We start from the raw sequence: 17,113 nt of genomic DNA, 5'->3' as shown, positions 1-17,113 counted from the left end.
GCATGGGCTTAGGTGCTCCATGACATGTGGGATCTTCCCGGACCAGGGCTCGAACCCGTGTCCCCTGCATTGGCAGGCGGATTCTTAACCACTGCACCACCATGGAAGTCCCTGGCATTCTGACTTGCTCTATTTTTCCTCCACATCATAAAAAAATTATCACAATACTTCTCCAACTAAAAACAACAAACCTACGTTGAGTTGCAATTTCTAAGCAGTGCTTAAGCTGAGATACTTCATATTTCAAACAATGTTTTAACCCCTCTTCTCTCTTACAAATTCAAGTAAAAATAAATAAATATAACAATAAAATGTTGTAAAATAATAGAAAAATGAGCCATTACTTAGGGGAAATAAAGTACGTCAATTATCAGTAAGAGCCACTTGCAATAGCTATATAATAATCATTCATGTGACCTCTCTTTTTAAAAAATTCTCTTTCAGATACTGTGGAGATGAGCTTCCAGAAGACATCATTAGTACAGGTAATGGCTCTAAATTGAAGAACAAAACTATGATTTGCTTTCTCAGTATCAGTGAAAATGAAGGACCCAGTAGTTATTACTATATAGTTTTTAAAGTTGAGAGAGCTGAAGACAGATATAGCTTGCTAGCTTGTAAAAGGCAAAGAAGTGCTTATTTATACTTAAAGATTTTTATCAACTCCTTGCACTAAAAATGTGTACTCTCTGGTTATTTGCAGGAAATGCAGTCTGAGATAGTCTTGAATCTGCAAATCCATAAATACTGCTGTAGCTTATAATTCCCATAAAATGTGGTAATAAAAGGTCCAAACTTTTCATTGATAAAGGATTGAAGTAATTTGTAAAGTTGTTAAAATACTTTCTATCACTGAAAAAATTTTTACATCATATTTATTGCATTTTCACATTAGTACAGCAATCCCCAGAGAGTCTTGTGAAGAACACAGTTCTGTTAGATGTTTTTAATAGATATTACATGAGAAAAGGGCTCTAAGGTCAAGTAAATTTGGGAAATATTGGATTAAACAATGTGAAACAGCTTTCTTTATTAGAAGATGTCAGAGAACTTTTACTATGCTAATTATGCATAGTAAATCTAAAAAGGCTAGCTACAGTAGGCAATGTTTTCCAAATCTTTTTCCTCTTGCTAATTATTTTGTGTAACTTTGTTCCTTGAAATGTACCCCAAGAAAGGTCCCTGTAGCAGCATACATTTATCTCAATAAGCAATACCATTGCTATTGCCTCAAACTGCTACTTTCTAAGAACTTTTACTTTCTTAGATGTCTTCATTTTCCTTTTTATTTTCATCACCAGCACCAGTAATTGGCATTCTTTTTTTGTTTTTATTTTTTTTTAATTTATTAATTTATTTATTTATTTTTGGCTGCATTGGGTCTTCGTTGCTGCACGTGGGCTTTCTCTAGTTGCCACGAGCTGGGCTACTCTTTGTTGTGGTGCGCGGGCTTCTTATTGCGGTGGCTTCTCTTTGTTGTGGAGCACAGGCTCTAGGCACGCTGGCTTCAGTAGTTGTGGCACGTGGTCTCAGTAGTTGTGGCTTGCGGGCTCTAGAGCACAAGCTCAGTAGTTGTGGCGCATGGGCTTAGCTGCTCCGTGACATGGGGGATCTTCCCGGACCAGGGCCCGAACCTGTGTCCCCTGCATTGGCAGACGGATTCTTAACCACTGCACCACCAGGGAAGTCCCTGGCATTCTGACTTGCTCTAGTTTTCCTCCACATCATAAAAAAATTATCACAATACTTCTCCAACTAAAAACAACAAACCTACATTGAGTTGCAATTTCTAAGCAGTCCTTAAGCTGAGATACTGCTAGCTAAAATTAGTCCCACACCCTTGCTTTGCAGTGCACGCAATTCTCATTTATGAATCATTACAAGAGATGGAAACTCTTGTTCAGTCTTGGAATGATTAATGCTTAAAATTTATTAATTCATTACTCTGTTATAGTCTCCCTAGGAAGAGTAATCTGTTAAACTTTTTATTTATCTCTTATTCTTTACTTGAGAACATATTTTATGTTAACAGAAAACTAAAAGAAGACATTTTATGAGATGTAGGAGGTAGTTGGGGGGTGAGAATCTTATTTAAAAAAAAAACAAACAAAATGAAACAGAGGGAGAGTCAAAAAGAAGTCTGAAACTTAATATTTTTCTTGTTTTGTTTAAAACAGACAAAACTTACTCCAAATGTAACACCAAATCAGTGTTTTTCTTGCACAACTGCAAGGAACTAAAAAAAGAAAAACCCACACAATTTATTACTCAAAGAGAAACAAATCAACAGAAAAGAGCATAGTTAAATAAAAAGCCAAAGATTTAGCAAAACAGCGGGAAGAATACATTGATACAAAGTAATAGAAAAAGAAGATATAAAATATGTTTAAAGTATTATCCTATCAGTCAAGCATAATGCTGTTAACATTTTGATTTAGTTTTCTTCTTAAATATATACTTACTCACCCCTGGATATTTATATTAAAAAACAAAAACAGAAAATAAACTAAAAATTACCCATTACTGTACCACTTTAAAAAAAGGTATATAAAGAAAGAATGTGCCCACCCTTCTCATCTCTCCCCACCCAAGAAAGGCATTGGATAACTATGTGGTGACCATCCTTCCAGATGTCTTCCTGTATAATACAAACATTATATATCAATACATGGAGACCATGGAGCTATTTTCAAGTCAGAGTATAATATTTAGATCATTCTAATTCTTTTTAATGACTACCTAATAGGTACCATAATTTGTCATATACCAATATTTAACATCCTGAAGGTGGTTGGTTCAGATTTTTTTTTTCTTTTGCTATTGAACATCTCACTAGACATTTTTAAACCTCTATTTTGTAGTGCAATTTTATTTTTAAAAAGTAAATTTCTAGAAGTGAAATGTTGGGGTCATAGGTGATGTGCACTTAGATGTGGATAGATGTCACCAAATTAGCACTAGCCCTACAGTGCCAATTTGTATTTTAACCAGTTGAGTAATCTGAAAAAAAAAATTTTGGGGGGGCTTCCCCTGGTTGCGCAGTGGTTGAGAATCTGCCTGCCAATGCAGGGGACACGGGTTCGAGCCCTGGTCTGGGAGGATCCCACATGCCATGGAGCAACTAGGCCCGTGAGCCACAACTACTGAGCCTGCACGTCTGGAGCCTGTGCTCTGCAACAAGAGAGGCCGCGATAGTGAGAGGCCTGCTCACCGCGATGAAGAGTGGCCCCTGCTTGCCACAACTAGAGAAAGCCCTCGCACAGAAACGAAGACCCAACACAGCTAAAAATAAATTAATTAATTAATTAATTTAAAGAAAAAAAATTTTTTTTTTTTTTTTAATTTAAACAACTCTTTCAAGTTTGAGAAAAGTACAGTGGACCACAGCATGAACTCTGAACTCAAACCTGGTTCTGCCACTTATAACCCTCTGGCCTTGGGCAAGCTACTCAGGTTTTCTGTGCCTCAATTTCATCTATAAAAATGACTATTTTAATAGTATCCACCTCATAGTGTTGCTTTGGAAAATAAGATGAAAGGCACTTAAAGCTGTGCCTTTCACCTTATATATATATATGGGGTTTTTGTAATGAATTCTGGATTTGTGATCTGGATTAAGAAGGTCATTCCCTCCTGAAAAAGAAAAGTATTCCTATATTTATTTTATACAATAACGTTTTCCCTTTTTGTTTTTGGTACATTTTGGTCTTTAATGCAGGTAAAATGTAGTTAGGTGCTTTGTGTAAAGGGATCTAGCTTTGTGGGCTTTTTTTTTTTTAACAAATGCAAGGCTTGTTGCCATCATTTAGTAAATAATCCATCCATATCTTAATGGTTTGAACTGCCTGCCATTCTCCTGTAATTCTATGGATGTTCCTTCTACAAAGAATCCCTTTGAAAACAGAATAGACAAAATTTCCTCTAGGACAGATTGGAGAGCCACAGGAAAAAATATGACAGTCCTGGTCCCAGTTGGCAGTGAAACTACAGATTCTACAGCTTGAGAATCTAGTCCTGAATTCTGGGAGTCTTGTTCATGAATTTTTATATTCTCCTATGAGAATGAGTCTTTGAATTGTCAGCCAAATTGAAGGAGAGTAACATCTTGGTTCTTTTGCATCCTCCTCCTCCCCAGGAAATGTCATGACCCTGAAGTTTCTAAGTGATGCTTCAGTGACAGCAGGAGGTTTCCAAATCAAATATGTTGCAGTGGATCCTCTATCCAAATCCAGTCAAGGAAAGAATACAAGTACTACTTCTCCTGGAAATAAAAACTTTTTAGCTGGAAGATTTAGCCATTTATAAAGCAAAGAAAGACATTCCATATTTATGTTTCTATCTTTTGGAGCCCCTTTGATCTCACTTTTATATTATTATTATTATTAACATTTATTTATTATTTTTCTAAATGTGAAAGCAATACCTGATAATTTGGGAAAAATTGGAAAATAAAGAAAACTTTAAATGAGAGAATAAAATCTCCCATAATACCACTGCATAAAAATAACAAGCATTAACATTCATATATTTTTCTTTTAGTCATTTTTTGATTTGTGGTATATGTATATATGTATCTATATGTATTTGTATTTCAAACTTTGGAATGCTGCTCTATGTACAATTTGATATCTTGGATTTTTTACCATTGAACTTTATGGTGTACACGTTTTCCCCTATCACTGAGTATTCTGCAAAAACATGATTTTGAACATGATTTCATTTACGGTATTCTGTAAACTGTCCGTGCTACGATTGTTCCATACTTTATGTAAACCTGTCTCTATTGTGGGAATTATAGGTAGTTTTCATAAATATTGTTTCAATAAACATCCTTGGACATAAATGTATTTGTACAGCTCTCTAATTATTTGGGATAGGGTCCTAGAGGTAGAATTACTGAGTCAGAGATTAATTAAAATAAAAAAATGTTTTTGAGGGAGATAAGCTGGACTTTATGACACTAATGGGGTGGGTGGTGGGCTGGATAGCTGGTGGGCTGCACTACTCACTCAGCAGACAAAGGCCTCCTCTAGGGAAGCGAGAAAGTGAATGGACTAGGAAAATAGCAGGTCATTAACCAGCAGCATTAAGGGTCCATTTGAACTTTGTGGTATGGACTTTAACAGGAAATTGGTCAGCGAGTCTCTTTTCCTCTGGCCATGTTCAGCTACACGGGACGAAGACAGATTAGTGAGAGAGCAGGAGTCAGCAGGGTCAGTTTTGCCAAGTGAGTATGATAAGACAGGGGCAAGGGAGTAGAGGATATGGGTAAGAAGGGATTGCAATGATAACCCAAGGAATTTAGTTTGATAAGGGGTGAAGAGAGGACAGTAAGGAAACGAGGGACAGTAAAAAAGTGGTGCGCTCAAAGAATTGTCAAATCAGAGTATGAAAGGGGACACACTGGAGTTAGTAGGTAGTGGTCAGAGAATGAGATATTAAATATAACCTTTTGTGGCAGGCAGAAGAGTGTTCCCTCCCAGGATGTCTGCATCCTAATCCCCAAAACCTGTGAATATGTTACCTTATGTGACAAAAGGGACTTTGCACAAGTGATTAAGTTAAGGACCTTAAAATGGGATATTATCCTGGATTGTCCAGGTGGGCCCAATGTGATCACAGGGGTCCTTAAAAGTGGATGAGGGAGGCTTAAGAAAAAGAGAGTCAGAAAAAAGATGTGACAAGAGAAGCAAAGTCAGAAAGATGCAGCATTGATGGCTTTGAAGATGGAGGAAAGGTGCCATGAGCCAAGGATAGTGGGTGGCTTTTGGAAGCTGGAAAAGGCAAAGAGATTCTCCCCTAGAACTTCCAGATGGAATGCATCCCTGCTGACTCATTGATTTTAGCTCAAAGAGTCCCATTGGACTTCTGAACTACAGAACTGTAAGATAATAAATTCATGTTGTTTTAAGCTACTATGTATGTTACAATTTGGGGGGAGCAGTGATATAAAGGTAATACACCTTTTAATCAGTTTCATGCAGGGTTAGACTTAGGAATAAAAGTCTAATTCTAGATGACAAAGCATAAATAAGAAGAAGCTGTAAACAGAAGATAGCTATTTTCTAAACTCAGAGAAATTAATTTAGGTGAATATTATTTAAGGCTAGTATAACATTTCTCTGTTCATATGTTTTCCTGTCTACATCTGAACTTTTTTTACTTCCTTGATCATGAATTTTTTTTTTTCACTTTTTTTTTTACTCTTTTCCTCCCACCCATAGTCTTTTTGGTCATTTTTCCCCCCAGTTTTTAAAAATTGAAGTGTAATTGACTTACAATATTATATTAGTTTCAGGTGTACAATATTGTGATTTGATATTTTTGTGATTTGATATTTTTATACATTACAAAATGATTACCATTTTAAGTCTAGTTACCACCTGTCACCATACGAAGTTATTACAATATTATTGACTATATTCCCTCCACAGGCTTTTTGCTCTTTATCAGAATCAACTTTTTTTTTCCTTTGGAAATTTTGATAATGGAATTTAAATAGTAAATTGAAGAATGTGTGTTAATTTGAAAATTACAATGCACTCTAGGATATAAGGTATTATTATGGATGATAATGAATATAAATCCTCTAAGATTTTCCTGAAAATAATATTCAGATGTATGAAATATTTAGAATGATATTAAATGTTATCTATTACCACTGACCCAGATTCCCCTATATCTCAATGGTGTAGTGAGAGTATTATATGAGAATATTATACACAGGATCAGAGATGGGTTATAATGACTTCTAGAGATCTGACTGAATTATTTACAAGCCTTCCTACTGAGATTTAGGGTACATTATGATCATATTCTAAGATCTATAGAAATACTTGGAAAGGAAGAATTATAATATATATATAGATAATTTTTAATAATAATTTTAGTAAAAAAAAGTGACCTTGTAGAACATTTTTAAAAACTTGACTTTCTTTATTCAATTTAGCATCTTTTGCATGTCTACTCTAGTATTCTTTATGTTGTAGCAATTCCACTTTATTTGAATGTTTTCAGTTTAATACCTGCTTAGATGTATCTGTAGGTTTTTTTCTCTATTTTTTTTTCTTTGTCATGTTTATGTGTGGGTTTGGGAGGTTCCTTTTTTTTAAGTTTACTTACTTTCAATTGAATGTGATCTTGATATCAATATCATTCTCTGAAAATAAAACAAATTGACTAATGTTTATACATGTACATACATACATATTCAATATTTTATTTAATATAACATTTGAGTTCAGATTTTTTTGAAGAAAATTTTTTGGAAAGGAAGTTTTTTCAGAATATGTTTTACAGCTTATTCAAAAAAAATTTATTTTTATTTTGAAGGCAAGTTGTTTTCATGTCTTGTGCTGTTTTTAAATTTCTAAAATATATATCCACAGCTATTTAATTTCCTTCTGAACAAATGCCCAGCAAAGAAAACCACAAGAAGAAATCACATCCCACAAAACCTCAATATATAAAAGTAAACTCCCTAGAAACACAGGCTCTTGGGCCTCCACTGGGAAAGCCACATCCTTAGCAATATTCATAAAATATAAAACAGTTTTTGAGCACTTATTTGACTGTCAAACAATTATAAATAGGACTATACTTGCCTAAGTATTAGTAACCTCACAGCAGTTCTCATGATGTCAAAAGAAAAGTTACATGGTATTAGATTTAACTGAATCAAGACGTTCACTTAAAATAAAATTACATGTACAATACAGTACGAAAACTAATTTTCATATTGCTTTTTGAAGTTCTATGCCTGCTACAGTGAATAGGAATCACTTACAGGTATGTTTATATACCTGATAAGTATGCCTCATCAACAGTTTATTCACATATTGTAGGCAGAAGTAGGAAAAATTGCTCCAGTATATGAGTTGTTTCTTGCAAAACCAGAAAGAGCAAGGTTAGAAGGTAAAAATGATTAGAATTGTAATGAGTTGGTTTTTTTTTTTTTTTTCAATTTAAAAGTTACAGGTAATCAAGGTTAAAAGTGCTATAGAGGACAATGCAGTGCTAGATAAACATCAGTGTTCCAGCTAAAGTGTTACTGCTATGGGGAAAAGCAACATGTACGCTCTGCCTAAACAGCAGTATCTTCAGCACAGTTGATCATCTACTTAATACAGCTCTCCATCTAGTCAACTAAGATTTTTCTTTTTCTCTCTTTGCTCTCAATTTAATTTAATTTTGGGCTAGTTTATCTGCTCATATTAACAAAACTTAAGAATTTACAGATGATGTATTATGAATATTCTTCCTCCTATCCTGTTTCTCCGTCTACCCATTTCTGGTCCTCAAGAGCTATTTTCAGTGTCTTCAATATCCTTCAAAAGACAGTGTATGTAAATGCATATTTTTTCCCTTCCCCACTCCACTTTTTTTGTAGCATATTATACACGCTCCTCTCTATCTTAATTTTATTTATATTATACATAACATACAATTCATCAAATTTATGTGTATAATTCAATAATCCTTGATAAATATATATACCCATATAACCACCACCATAAACATGATGTAGAATATGTCTATCTTTTAAAATTGTGACCTTGTGCCTCTTTGTAGTCAATCCTCCCCTGCCATCCCTTGGCCCCTGACAATAACTGAGTTTTTTCTTTTTGTCACTACAGTTGTCTTTCCTAGAATTTCAATGAAATGGAATCATAGAGTATGTAGTCTTTTGTGCCTGGCTTCTTTCATTTAGCACAACGTTTTTGAGATTATTTCATGTTGTTGTTTGTATCATTCTTTTTTATTGCTGAGTACTATTCCACTGCATACCACAATTTGTTGGTATTCACCAGTTGATGGACATGTGCTTTTTCCAGTTTTTGGCTACTATGAATGAAGCTGTTATGAACATTCATATACAAGTTTTCATGTTGACAGATATTTTCATTTCTCTTAGGTAAATACTTAGGACTGAAATTCCAGGGTTGTATGGTAAATTTACATTTAACTTTTTAAGAATCTACTTACTGTTTTCTAAAATGTCTACCCATTTTGCATTCCCACCAGCAATGAATAAAATTCTAGCTGGTCGTATCATCATCAAAACTTGGTGTGGTGGGACTTCCCTGGTGGTCCAGTGGCTAAGACTCCACACTCCCAATACAGGGGGCCTGGGTTTGATCCCTGGTCAGGGAACTAGAACCCACATGCCGCAACTAAAGATCTCACATGCCGCAACTAAGACCTGATGCAGCCAAATAAATAAATATTAAAACAAACAAACTTGGTGTGGTGGGGTTTTTTTCTTTCTTTCTTTCTTTTTTTTAAATTTTAGCTATTCTAGCAAATATCGAGTGGTATTAATTTGCATTTCCCTAATGGCTAACAATGTTGAGCACCTTTTCATGTGTTTATTTGCCATCCATATACTTTTTTTTAGTGAAGTGTCCAATTCTTTTGCCCATTTAAAAATTTTATTTGTTTGTCTTTTTTATTATTGAGTTTTAAGAGTTCTTTGTTCTGGATATAAGTCCTTTGGTGTATGTTTTGCAAATATTTCTATCAGTCTGTTCTTCATTCTCTTAACAGTGTTTTTGGAAGAGCAAAGTTTTATATTTTAATGAAGTCTAATGTATCATTTTCCCTTCATAGTTTATGTTTTTTAAGTCCTATTTAGGAAATATTTGCTTACTCCAAAGTTACTAAGATTTTCTCCTATATTTTCTTCCAGAAATTTCATAGGTTTTATTTTGACCTTTAGGTCAGTTAATATGAGCTAATTTTCTAAATGGTATAAGGTAATGGTCTTTCTTCCTTCCTTCCTTCCTTCCTTTTTTCTTTCTTTCTTTTGCATATGGATATCCAATTGTTCTAGCATCTCTCTTCAAAAGAGTATCCTTTCTCCCACTGAATTGTATAGGCATCTTTGTGGAAATTCAATTGACTATACATGGGTAGGTCTATTTTTGGACTCTGTTCCATTGATCTATAGGTCTATCTTTATACCAATACCACATTCACTTGGTTACTGAAGCTTTATTTTTTTTTTTAATATTTATTTATTTATTTGTTTGTTTATTTATTTATTTATTTGGCTGCACTGGGTCTTAGTTGTGGCATGCAGGCTCTTTGTTGTGGCATGTGGGATCTTTAGTTGCAGTGTGCGAACTCTTAGTTGTGGTATGTGGGATGTAGTTCCCTGACCAGGGATTGAACCTGGGCCCCCTGCATTGGGAGTGCGGAGTCTTAGCCACTGGACCACCAGGGAAGTCCCATGAAGCTTTATAATAAGTTTTGAAATCAGAAAGTTTTACAAATTTCTGCTTATTTTTCAAAATTGTTTTGGCTATTCTCGTTTTTCCTTTGATTTGGCCGTGTTTCCCTGTTTCTTTGTATGCCTTGTGCTCATCTGTTGAGATCTGGGCATCTGAAAAATGAATCAGCTTAGCTAGAGATTTGGGAACCTCTCAAACCTCTTCTGGGTATGCGTCTTCTCTGGACTTGTGCAAGTGATTTCCCAGTTAAAGAGGTTTGCCTCTGCTGCTTCTCAGAAGCCCATAATCTCCTTCTCTCCCTAGTGTCTGTCTGCAGTACTGCAGTCTTTCTAGTGTAACAAGCTGTTGTGCTGGCCATTGTTTTCAGCTGCCCCCAACCTGGTATTCAAAGTACACATCCATTCTTTTCCCATCAGCACACTGACTCGGGCAAGACAGAACCCAGTCCCTTGGGCAGCCCTCTGAAAAGCCAGCACTTTGGATGCACATTCCACTTTTCTGTTTCCCTCCCAAGGGAGAATCTGAGAGTTGGGAGTGCCTGGTGCTTTACTGGGGGTCGAGTGTGAGGGGGGAGGGGGAGGAGCTAGGACAGGCAAATAAGAAGAACTTTCCTACCTGCTTCCTTATGTCTCTTCTTGGCTTTGCATTCACTTGGCATGTTGCAACCTCTTACCTGGTTTCTGGAATTCTCATAAAGGCAATTTGGCACCTATATTGTTGTTAAGTCAGTGTCTCCATGGGGAGCAAAGGCCTGGAATTTCCTATTCCACCTTTTTGCTGATGTTACTGCTCTTGTTTACATTTTTAATTTTGAAAAATTAAACTTATATAACAGGGAAGAGCTAAATTGGACTCCATGTTTGGTCTGTTTCTTCTACTTTAACCTTTGCTTTTCGTTGCTTTTGTTATTATAATCATACGTAATGGCCTGCCTCAGGGAACCCTGCCTCAATGTTAAACTAAAGTGCCTCTGTTCAGCTCCCAGGGAGAAAATCTGACCCTGCCCACCTGTGAATGGCTGCTAGAAAGAAGAAATTAACACATCCCCTCACCTAGGCTGGTCGTTCCAGGAGATGTTTTGTTAAGAATGATGACCCTTTTTACTTTACTTTCCCACCACCTCTCCCTCTCTATTCTGCCTTTTTACTTTACTTCCTCACCACCTCTCCCTCTCTGATTCTATAAAAGAAACTGGCATCCAGACCCCGATAGGATGGTTTATAGGAGACACTAGTCTGCCATCTTGTCAGTCTGCCGGCTTTCCGAATAAAGTCGACTTCTTGCCTCAACACCTCGTCTCCAACTCATTGGCCTGTTGGGTGGCAAGCAGGGCGAGGTTGGACTCGGTAACACTTACAGAAGAGTTACAGGCTACTATAATGAATGCTCACCTAGATGTACTCACAAAATATTGTTAATACTTTCACCACATTTGCTTTACCTCTCTGTCTCTGATACAAACAAGTATACTGAACCATCTGAAGTTAAATTGCAGACATCACATGTTTTACTCTAAAATCCTTTAAAACAGCGTGATATTTATCCCATGATGATACGACCAACACTCTATATAATAGTGTTGAATTTCTTGCTTACTAAAGAAAGAGATTTTTTTATAGGATGTTTGGGATTGGCAGGCTTTCAGAAGCGTACGTGGATAAACGTCAGCAATTGAAGTGTGGTGACTTAGCGAGGCTGTTGTTGACTGGCGCTCTAAGTCATGTTTACTGGACTGAGCTCATACCTGGCTGGCTGACTGTCAGAAGTGAGGACCCGACATTGATTAGTTTGGTGTTCACTGAGGTGAGTAGCTGATCAATCGAACAGGTTTAAGACCAGTTCTGATGGTCGCTTAGTATCATGGCTTCTGAGTAAGCAGTGTTTTCCTGCATTTGTGGGGACTCCTTTATTCTCAGTCTTCTCTTTTCGTCCTCATTCAGCCAAAGCTGAAAAAAGGACCAAAAGTCCAGATTTTCACCACTGTTGTTCATGGCTCTTGAATATTGAGGTTCCCTTTATGGAGACATGATTTTCAATTTGCACATTCATCATTGTGATTTTATCTTGTTTTTGTCTTTGAATCATTTGTTGAATCACTGTTAGCCCAGTGGCTGTGTGGAATCATTTTAAAGTTTGGACAACAGACACTGAACGGCAGTGAGACAAACAAGTAAAACTATAAGTACCGTCATATTGGTAATAAAAGGGAAAGGAAGATACTCCATAACCGTGAACCAAGATTTTAAAAGCCTGAGGAATAAAACAAGGCCTAACGACTCCCTGAGTCTACCTTAGTCAGTTTGTTTTTTCTTTCAGCTTGGTTATAGATTGTTTTATCTCACCCAAAGTGTTAGTCCCTGTATGAGAAGTCTTAGTAATGGCACAGACTCCCTCCTGGCTGACCAAAAAAAATTAAGGCTATGCTATTCTATTGCCTGTAGGGCTCAGCCAGTGTGACGGGACAAATTTTTAATTACCATCTCAAGTTGTGCTTGTGGGTGGGGGGAAAATATTTGGGGGAATCTTTTGCTACAAAGGGTTTTATCTTTCAGACTCTTTTTTAAGAAATGTAGTTCATTCAGAGTGTTGGGGAGTTAAATTCATGGATGGTCTCACAAAAAGCCCTACAGAACACTTGTACAGCCTTGGTTCTGGGTCAGCACTGAAGACACTGATTTTCACATGGGAAAAAGAATCCAGGAGGTGCCCAAAAGGTACGATCAATCTTGAAGTTATAGATATACTGTCTTTGGGTGTAGTGATGAGAAACAGTTACTGCTACAGCCCAAGAATAGTTATATCCCTCTCTTGCAGCAAAAGAATATTTTTCTTCATTTATATATTATAGATAATATAGCAATATAATTTTATATAATATACTATCTTAAATATTGTTAACTGATATATAGTTATTACTTTAATATAATTATTGATATATAAAATATATTTTATAATATATAAATTATTATAGTTTTATTATGTAACATACCTTCAATTATTTTTCAAACTGGCTGTATTAGCCAAGCTTAGGAGAGCTCAATTACAGAATTAGAAAGGTGATCGTTTTTATTTTTAATTTTTTTCTTTTCCAGCATTAAAAACAATATTTATTTATTTATTTAATTTTATTCTTTTCCAGCTTTATTGAGTAGAGGTGGTGACTGTTTTTGGTAAAGTTTACATATAAGCACATCATTATTATTGGTTAGGGTAACATAATAGACTGAGTCAAAAGTACACAACTTTAAATCACTAAAGAATAAAAAGCATAATTATATAAAAGTACTTAAGAAAGAGGGTGTTATATAGAAGAATATTGTCCCAGTGGTTTGGGGAATTATTATTATTATTTTTTTTAGCCATGCAGCTCACAGGATCTCAGTTCCCTAACCAGGGACTGAATCTGGACCACGGCAGTGAAAGCCCGAAATCCTAACTGCTAGGCCACCAGGGAACTCCCCCAATGGTCTTGTGAAAACACATTTTACAGTGTGTAGTTACCAGCTTATTCTTAATATCTTGAATCAGCAGTCCACTTTCAGGAACCATCAATTTCTGGAGGGTCTCTGGAGAATGTCAGTTTAGGATCTCCAATAGATGTAACTTTTCAGTTGTGTCAAGGTCCTTTATATTTTTCTAGAGGATTGTCAGTGATACAGACAATAAGGTTTTGGAGTAAGCAAAATCCTGTGTTACTAAAAATCATGAATAACTTCTAATTAAATGTATCCCCATACTGCTGGATAAACAAGACAAAATGTTCTACACAGGAAATACAAGATCTAATGGTAAATATTTTAACCATGGTGAATGCTGTGGCTTTTCAACAAGCAAATGTTTTAACCTACCCAGGAAACAAATGTACTGTTAATAGTATACATTCATAAATGATAGAGGGAAGCAATTGCTACAGTTCATTCAGTGATCTCAAAGGATCTTTTAGGGCATGATTTTAGTCTTTGCCTTATCTTTACAATTTTTCCAGGTTAATTGGTTTTCAGATAGGGCATGAACTGGCTAAATCCTCTGTTCCTGGAAGTGTTCTCATAATGGTTTGATTCTGTGGCCAATTTATCCCGACTGTGGATGGGTTGTTTGATGGAAGATTTCCACAAGTGTTCATTTGGGGTGTTACTGGGTGCTTATCAGGTGGCCATTGTGGATTTGCCAGATTTTATCTTCATAGATCTTATAACTTAATCATTCCCAGTGTTTATCTTCAGAATTCGGGTATCCAGATTTTGCCTATCTATGATGAAATCTTTGAACTTCTACATCAATTTATTGTTACTATTTTTGTTTTTGATGTTTTAATGATGTCCCTGTATAATGATTTTAATCAGAGAAATCTGTTTAGCATGACAATCTGTTAATGTATTTCTGTATATGCAAAATATTTCCATAATGATTATAGTATAGTATACTAACTTCTGTAATATCTCTTCTACTATGAGTGTCTGGCTTTATGACAACAATTGTTTTAACATGAAGACATCAGGTAATTGATGTGTTTGTTATTCAATTTTACAGGATACCTTAGAAATCTTTGCATTTGTACATCCTTTTAAAGAAGTGAATTATTCTAAAAGCTACTAATCTTAGTGTAATATATATATATACACATTTATACTAACAATTTAATACACCCTAGAAAGAACCATGGTTCAGATATGTGAACAATTTGGCTTTTGGTAAGAAATTTTATAAGAGAAACAGGACTGTTTTTTGTATATTAGCCTGATATTTTTTCATATTTTTAACATAAAACCCTTCAACAAACAATACTGAGTAAGGATTTGATACTATAGCGTCAAAAATTCTGTTCTGATCATGGTTGTCTTCTTGAATTACAGGAACACAAGTACGGGATTCTCCTTCACAGGGTTATGGAGTTGCTGGATTAAGAGTGCTACACCAGGGCTTCCCTGGTGGCGCAGTGGTTGAGAATCTGCCTGCCAATGCAGGGGACACGGGTTCCAGCCCTGGTCTGGCAGGATCCCACATGCCGCGGAGCGACTGGGCCCGTGAGCCACAATTGCTGAGCCTGCGCGTCTGGAGCCTGTGCTCCGCAACAAGAGAGGCCGCGATAATGAGAGGCCCGCGCACCGCGATTAAGAGTGGCCCCCACTTGCCGCAACTAGAGAAAGCCCTCGCACAGAAACGAGGACCTAACACAGCCATAAATAAATAAATAAATAAACCCAAAGTTTAAAAAAAAAAAAGGGGGGGGCTTCACCAGTATTTGGTTACATGAGAAGGAGGAAATGATAATTCATAATTAGTTAATCAATAAGTAAAAAAATGAGTGGTTTCTGCTAGCAATAGTGATTGAGTACGTGTACCACCATTAGACTGAAAGGCCTAGTAGAAGATCTGAGGCTATTTTGACTTATTAGTTGAGGCCTGTAATTACTCAGCGGCACAGAGTTTTATTTATTTTGCTTCTTTAAGAGATAGGTTTTATAGGCAATGGTGTTTTAGTGAGTTAAAATCCATAGAGCATGGCCTAACATTTTCATGTTTGTACAAAGTAAATAAACAAATAAATAAATAAATAATGCAATTAAGGAAAAAAACTCAATCTGTAATCTTATGGGCTCTGCTCCAAGTTAATCTGCCTATATTGGTGGAATCTTTCATCCATAAGAATTCTGGTACCATAGCTATCATTTTGGTACTTACTAGAACCACATATGGTATACATTCCCGTATCTAGATGAACTATAATCCAATCAAGTATAAGAGATGCAGTATATTTTTGTCTAAAAGTAGATCTTACTACATTTATAGATGTTTGGGTTAGAGATCCCCAAGACCACCCCAGGTAAAATGATTCACTAGGACTGAGAGGACTCAGCATATAGTTGTATTCATGGCTAAGGGATATAGACAATCTAGAACAAAATCAGCAAAGGAAAAAGGCACTTAGACATAGTCTGTGGGAAACCAGATATAAGCTTTCAAGGGTCCTCTCCCAATGGAGTCATACAGGACATGCTTAATTTCCCTAGCGATGAGCTGTGACAACATGTATGAAATGTTGTGTGAAATGTTGCTAACCACAGAAGCTTGAGACTCAGTACCCTGGGTTTCTACTGGGGGCTAATCACGTAGGCCCCACTGTCTGGCATGTACCCAAATTCCACACACCCAGAAGGAAAAGCAAGGTTCAGCAGAAACCATATTGTTTGTACAAACAGTTTAGTGAGTCACTCTCATCAGTTGATGTTGGGAACCCTCCTGAAATTTAAGTTCCTGGATGCCAGCCAAGGCTCAACCTTGCAAACAGGCTTTTCCAAGGATAGCAGTTCAGTCCTGCTCTGTTGATTATTTTCTTCACAATGTTGTATCACAGAGAATAAAGAATATCCCTCTGATAATGATCTCAAAATATCAGCTATAGTTGAGACACTGAATTATTAGAGATTTTGACTACCTGAGTGGTTCTATTAAACCAAGGTAAATAAAGTTTATTTCTTCTCAAGTCTTCCACAATTTACTATATACATTCAAATTTTTCTTGTCTTCTTTTAAAAAAACCAACACGGCACTCTCATTTTTACTTTAATACAAAATTTTTTGTTTTCTTTTTTCATGAGAAGTCAATTTGCCTCTCTTCTTGCTTTTTAGACAATCTTTTACTCTGATATAGAGGTGGAACTACTGATAAAGTGATAACTATATAAAATATAGGGAAATAGAAAAAAGATTGGTAATTGTTGGGTGCTCTTGTTTACGTTGGAGCCATATCACTGGATAGATTTTCGAATAGCTGTCCTGTTTCTTAGCTGGCATGGTACATAGTTTCTTTAATGGTCCTTCTATTCACTATATTTACACGTATCCTTATCTATAGGCTCTCACGTCTTAGAGAACAGAGA

General features: G+C 35.9%; 1 protein-coding gene across 2 annotated transcripts in view; it reads left to right on the top strand.

Annotated features, from left to right (window-relative positions):
- TNFAIP6 (TNF alpha induced protein 6) overlaps nt 1–15,432 on the top strand; it is a 29,472-nt gene extending 14,040 nt beyond the window's left edge. The window contains exons 5-6 of one of the 2 annotated variants that reach the window (XM_082395787.1): nt 445–485; nt 15,086–15,432. In XM_082395787.1, coding sequence (XP_082251913.1) covers nt 445–485; nt 15,086–15,423 — 379 coding nt within the window. In that variant the 3' untranslated portion in view covers nt 15,424–15,432. Of the gene's footprint in view, nt 1–444; nt 486–4,135; nt 4,842–15,085 lie in introns of those variants that run through there. The other variant, XM_082395788.1, reaches the window with a different exon arrangement.
- The last annotated feature ends 1,681 nt before the right edge of the window (nt 15,433–17,113 follow it).

The sequence above is a fragment of the Balaenoptera borealis genome (genome assembly GCF_965194805.1).
Source record: "Balaenoptera borealis genome assembly, chromosome: 6".
In the NCBI taxonomy this organism is placed as follows: Eukaryota; Metazoa; Chordata; class Mammalia; order Artiodactyla; family Balaenopteridae; genus Balaenoptera; species Balaenoptera borealis.
Note: the sequence above shows the minus strand (reverse complement) of the source record. Positions and strands in the feature narration are given on the sequence as shown.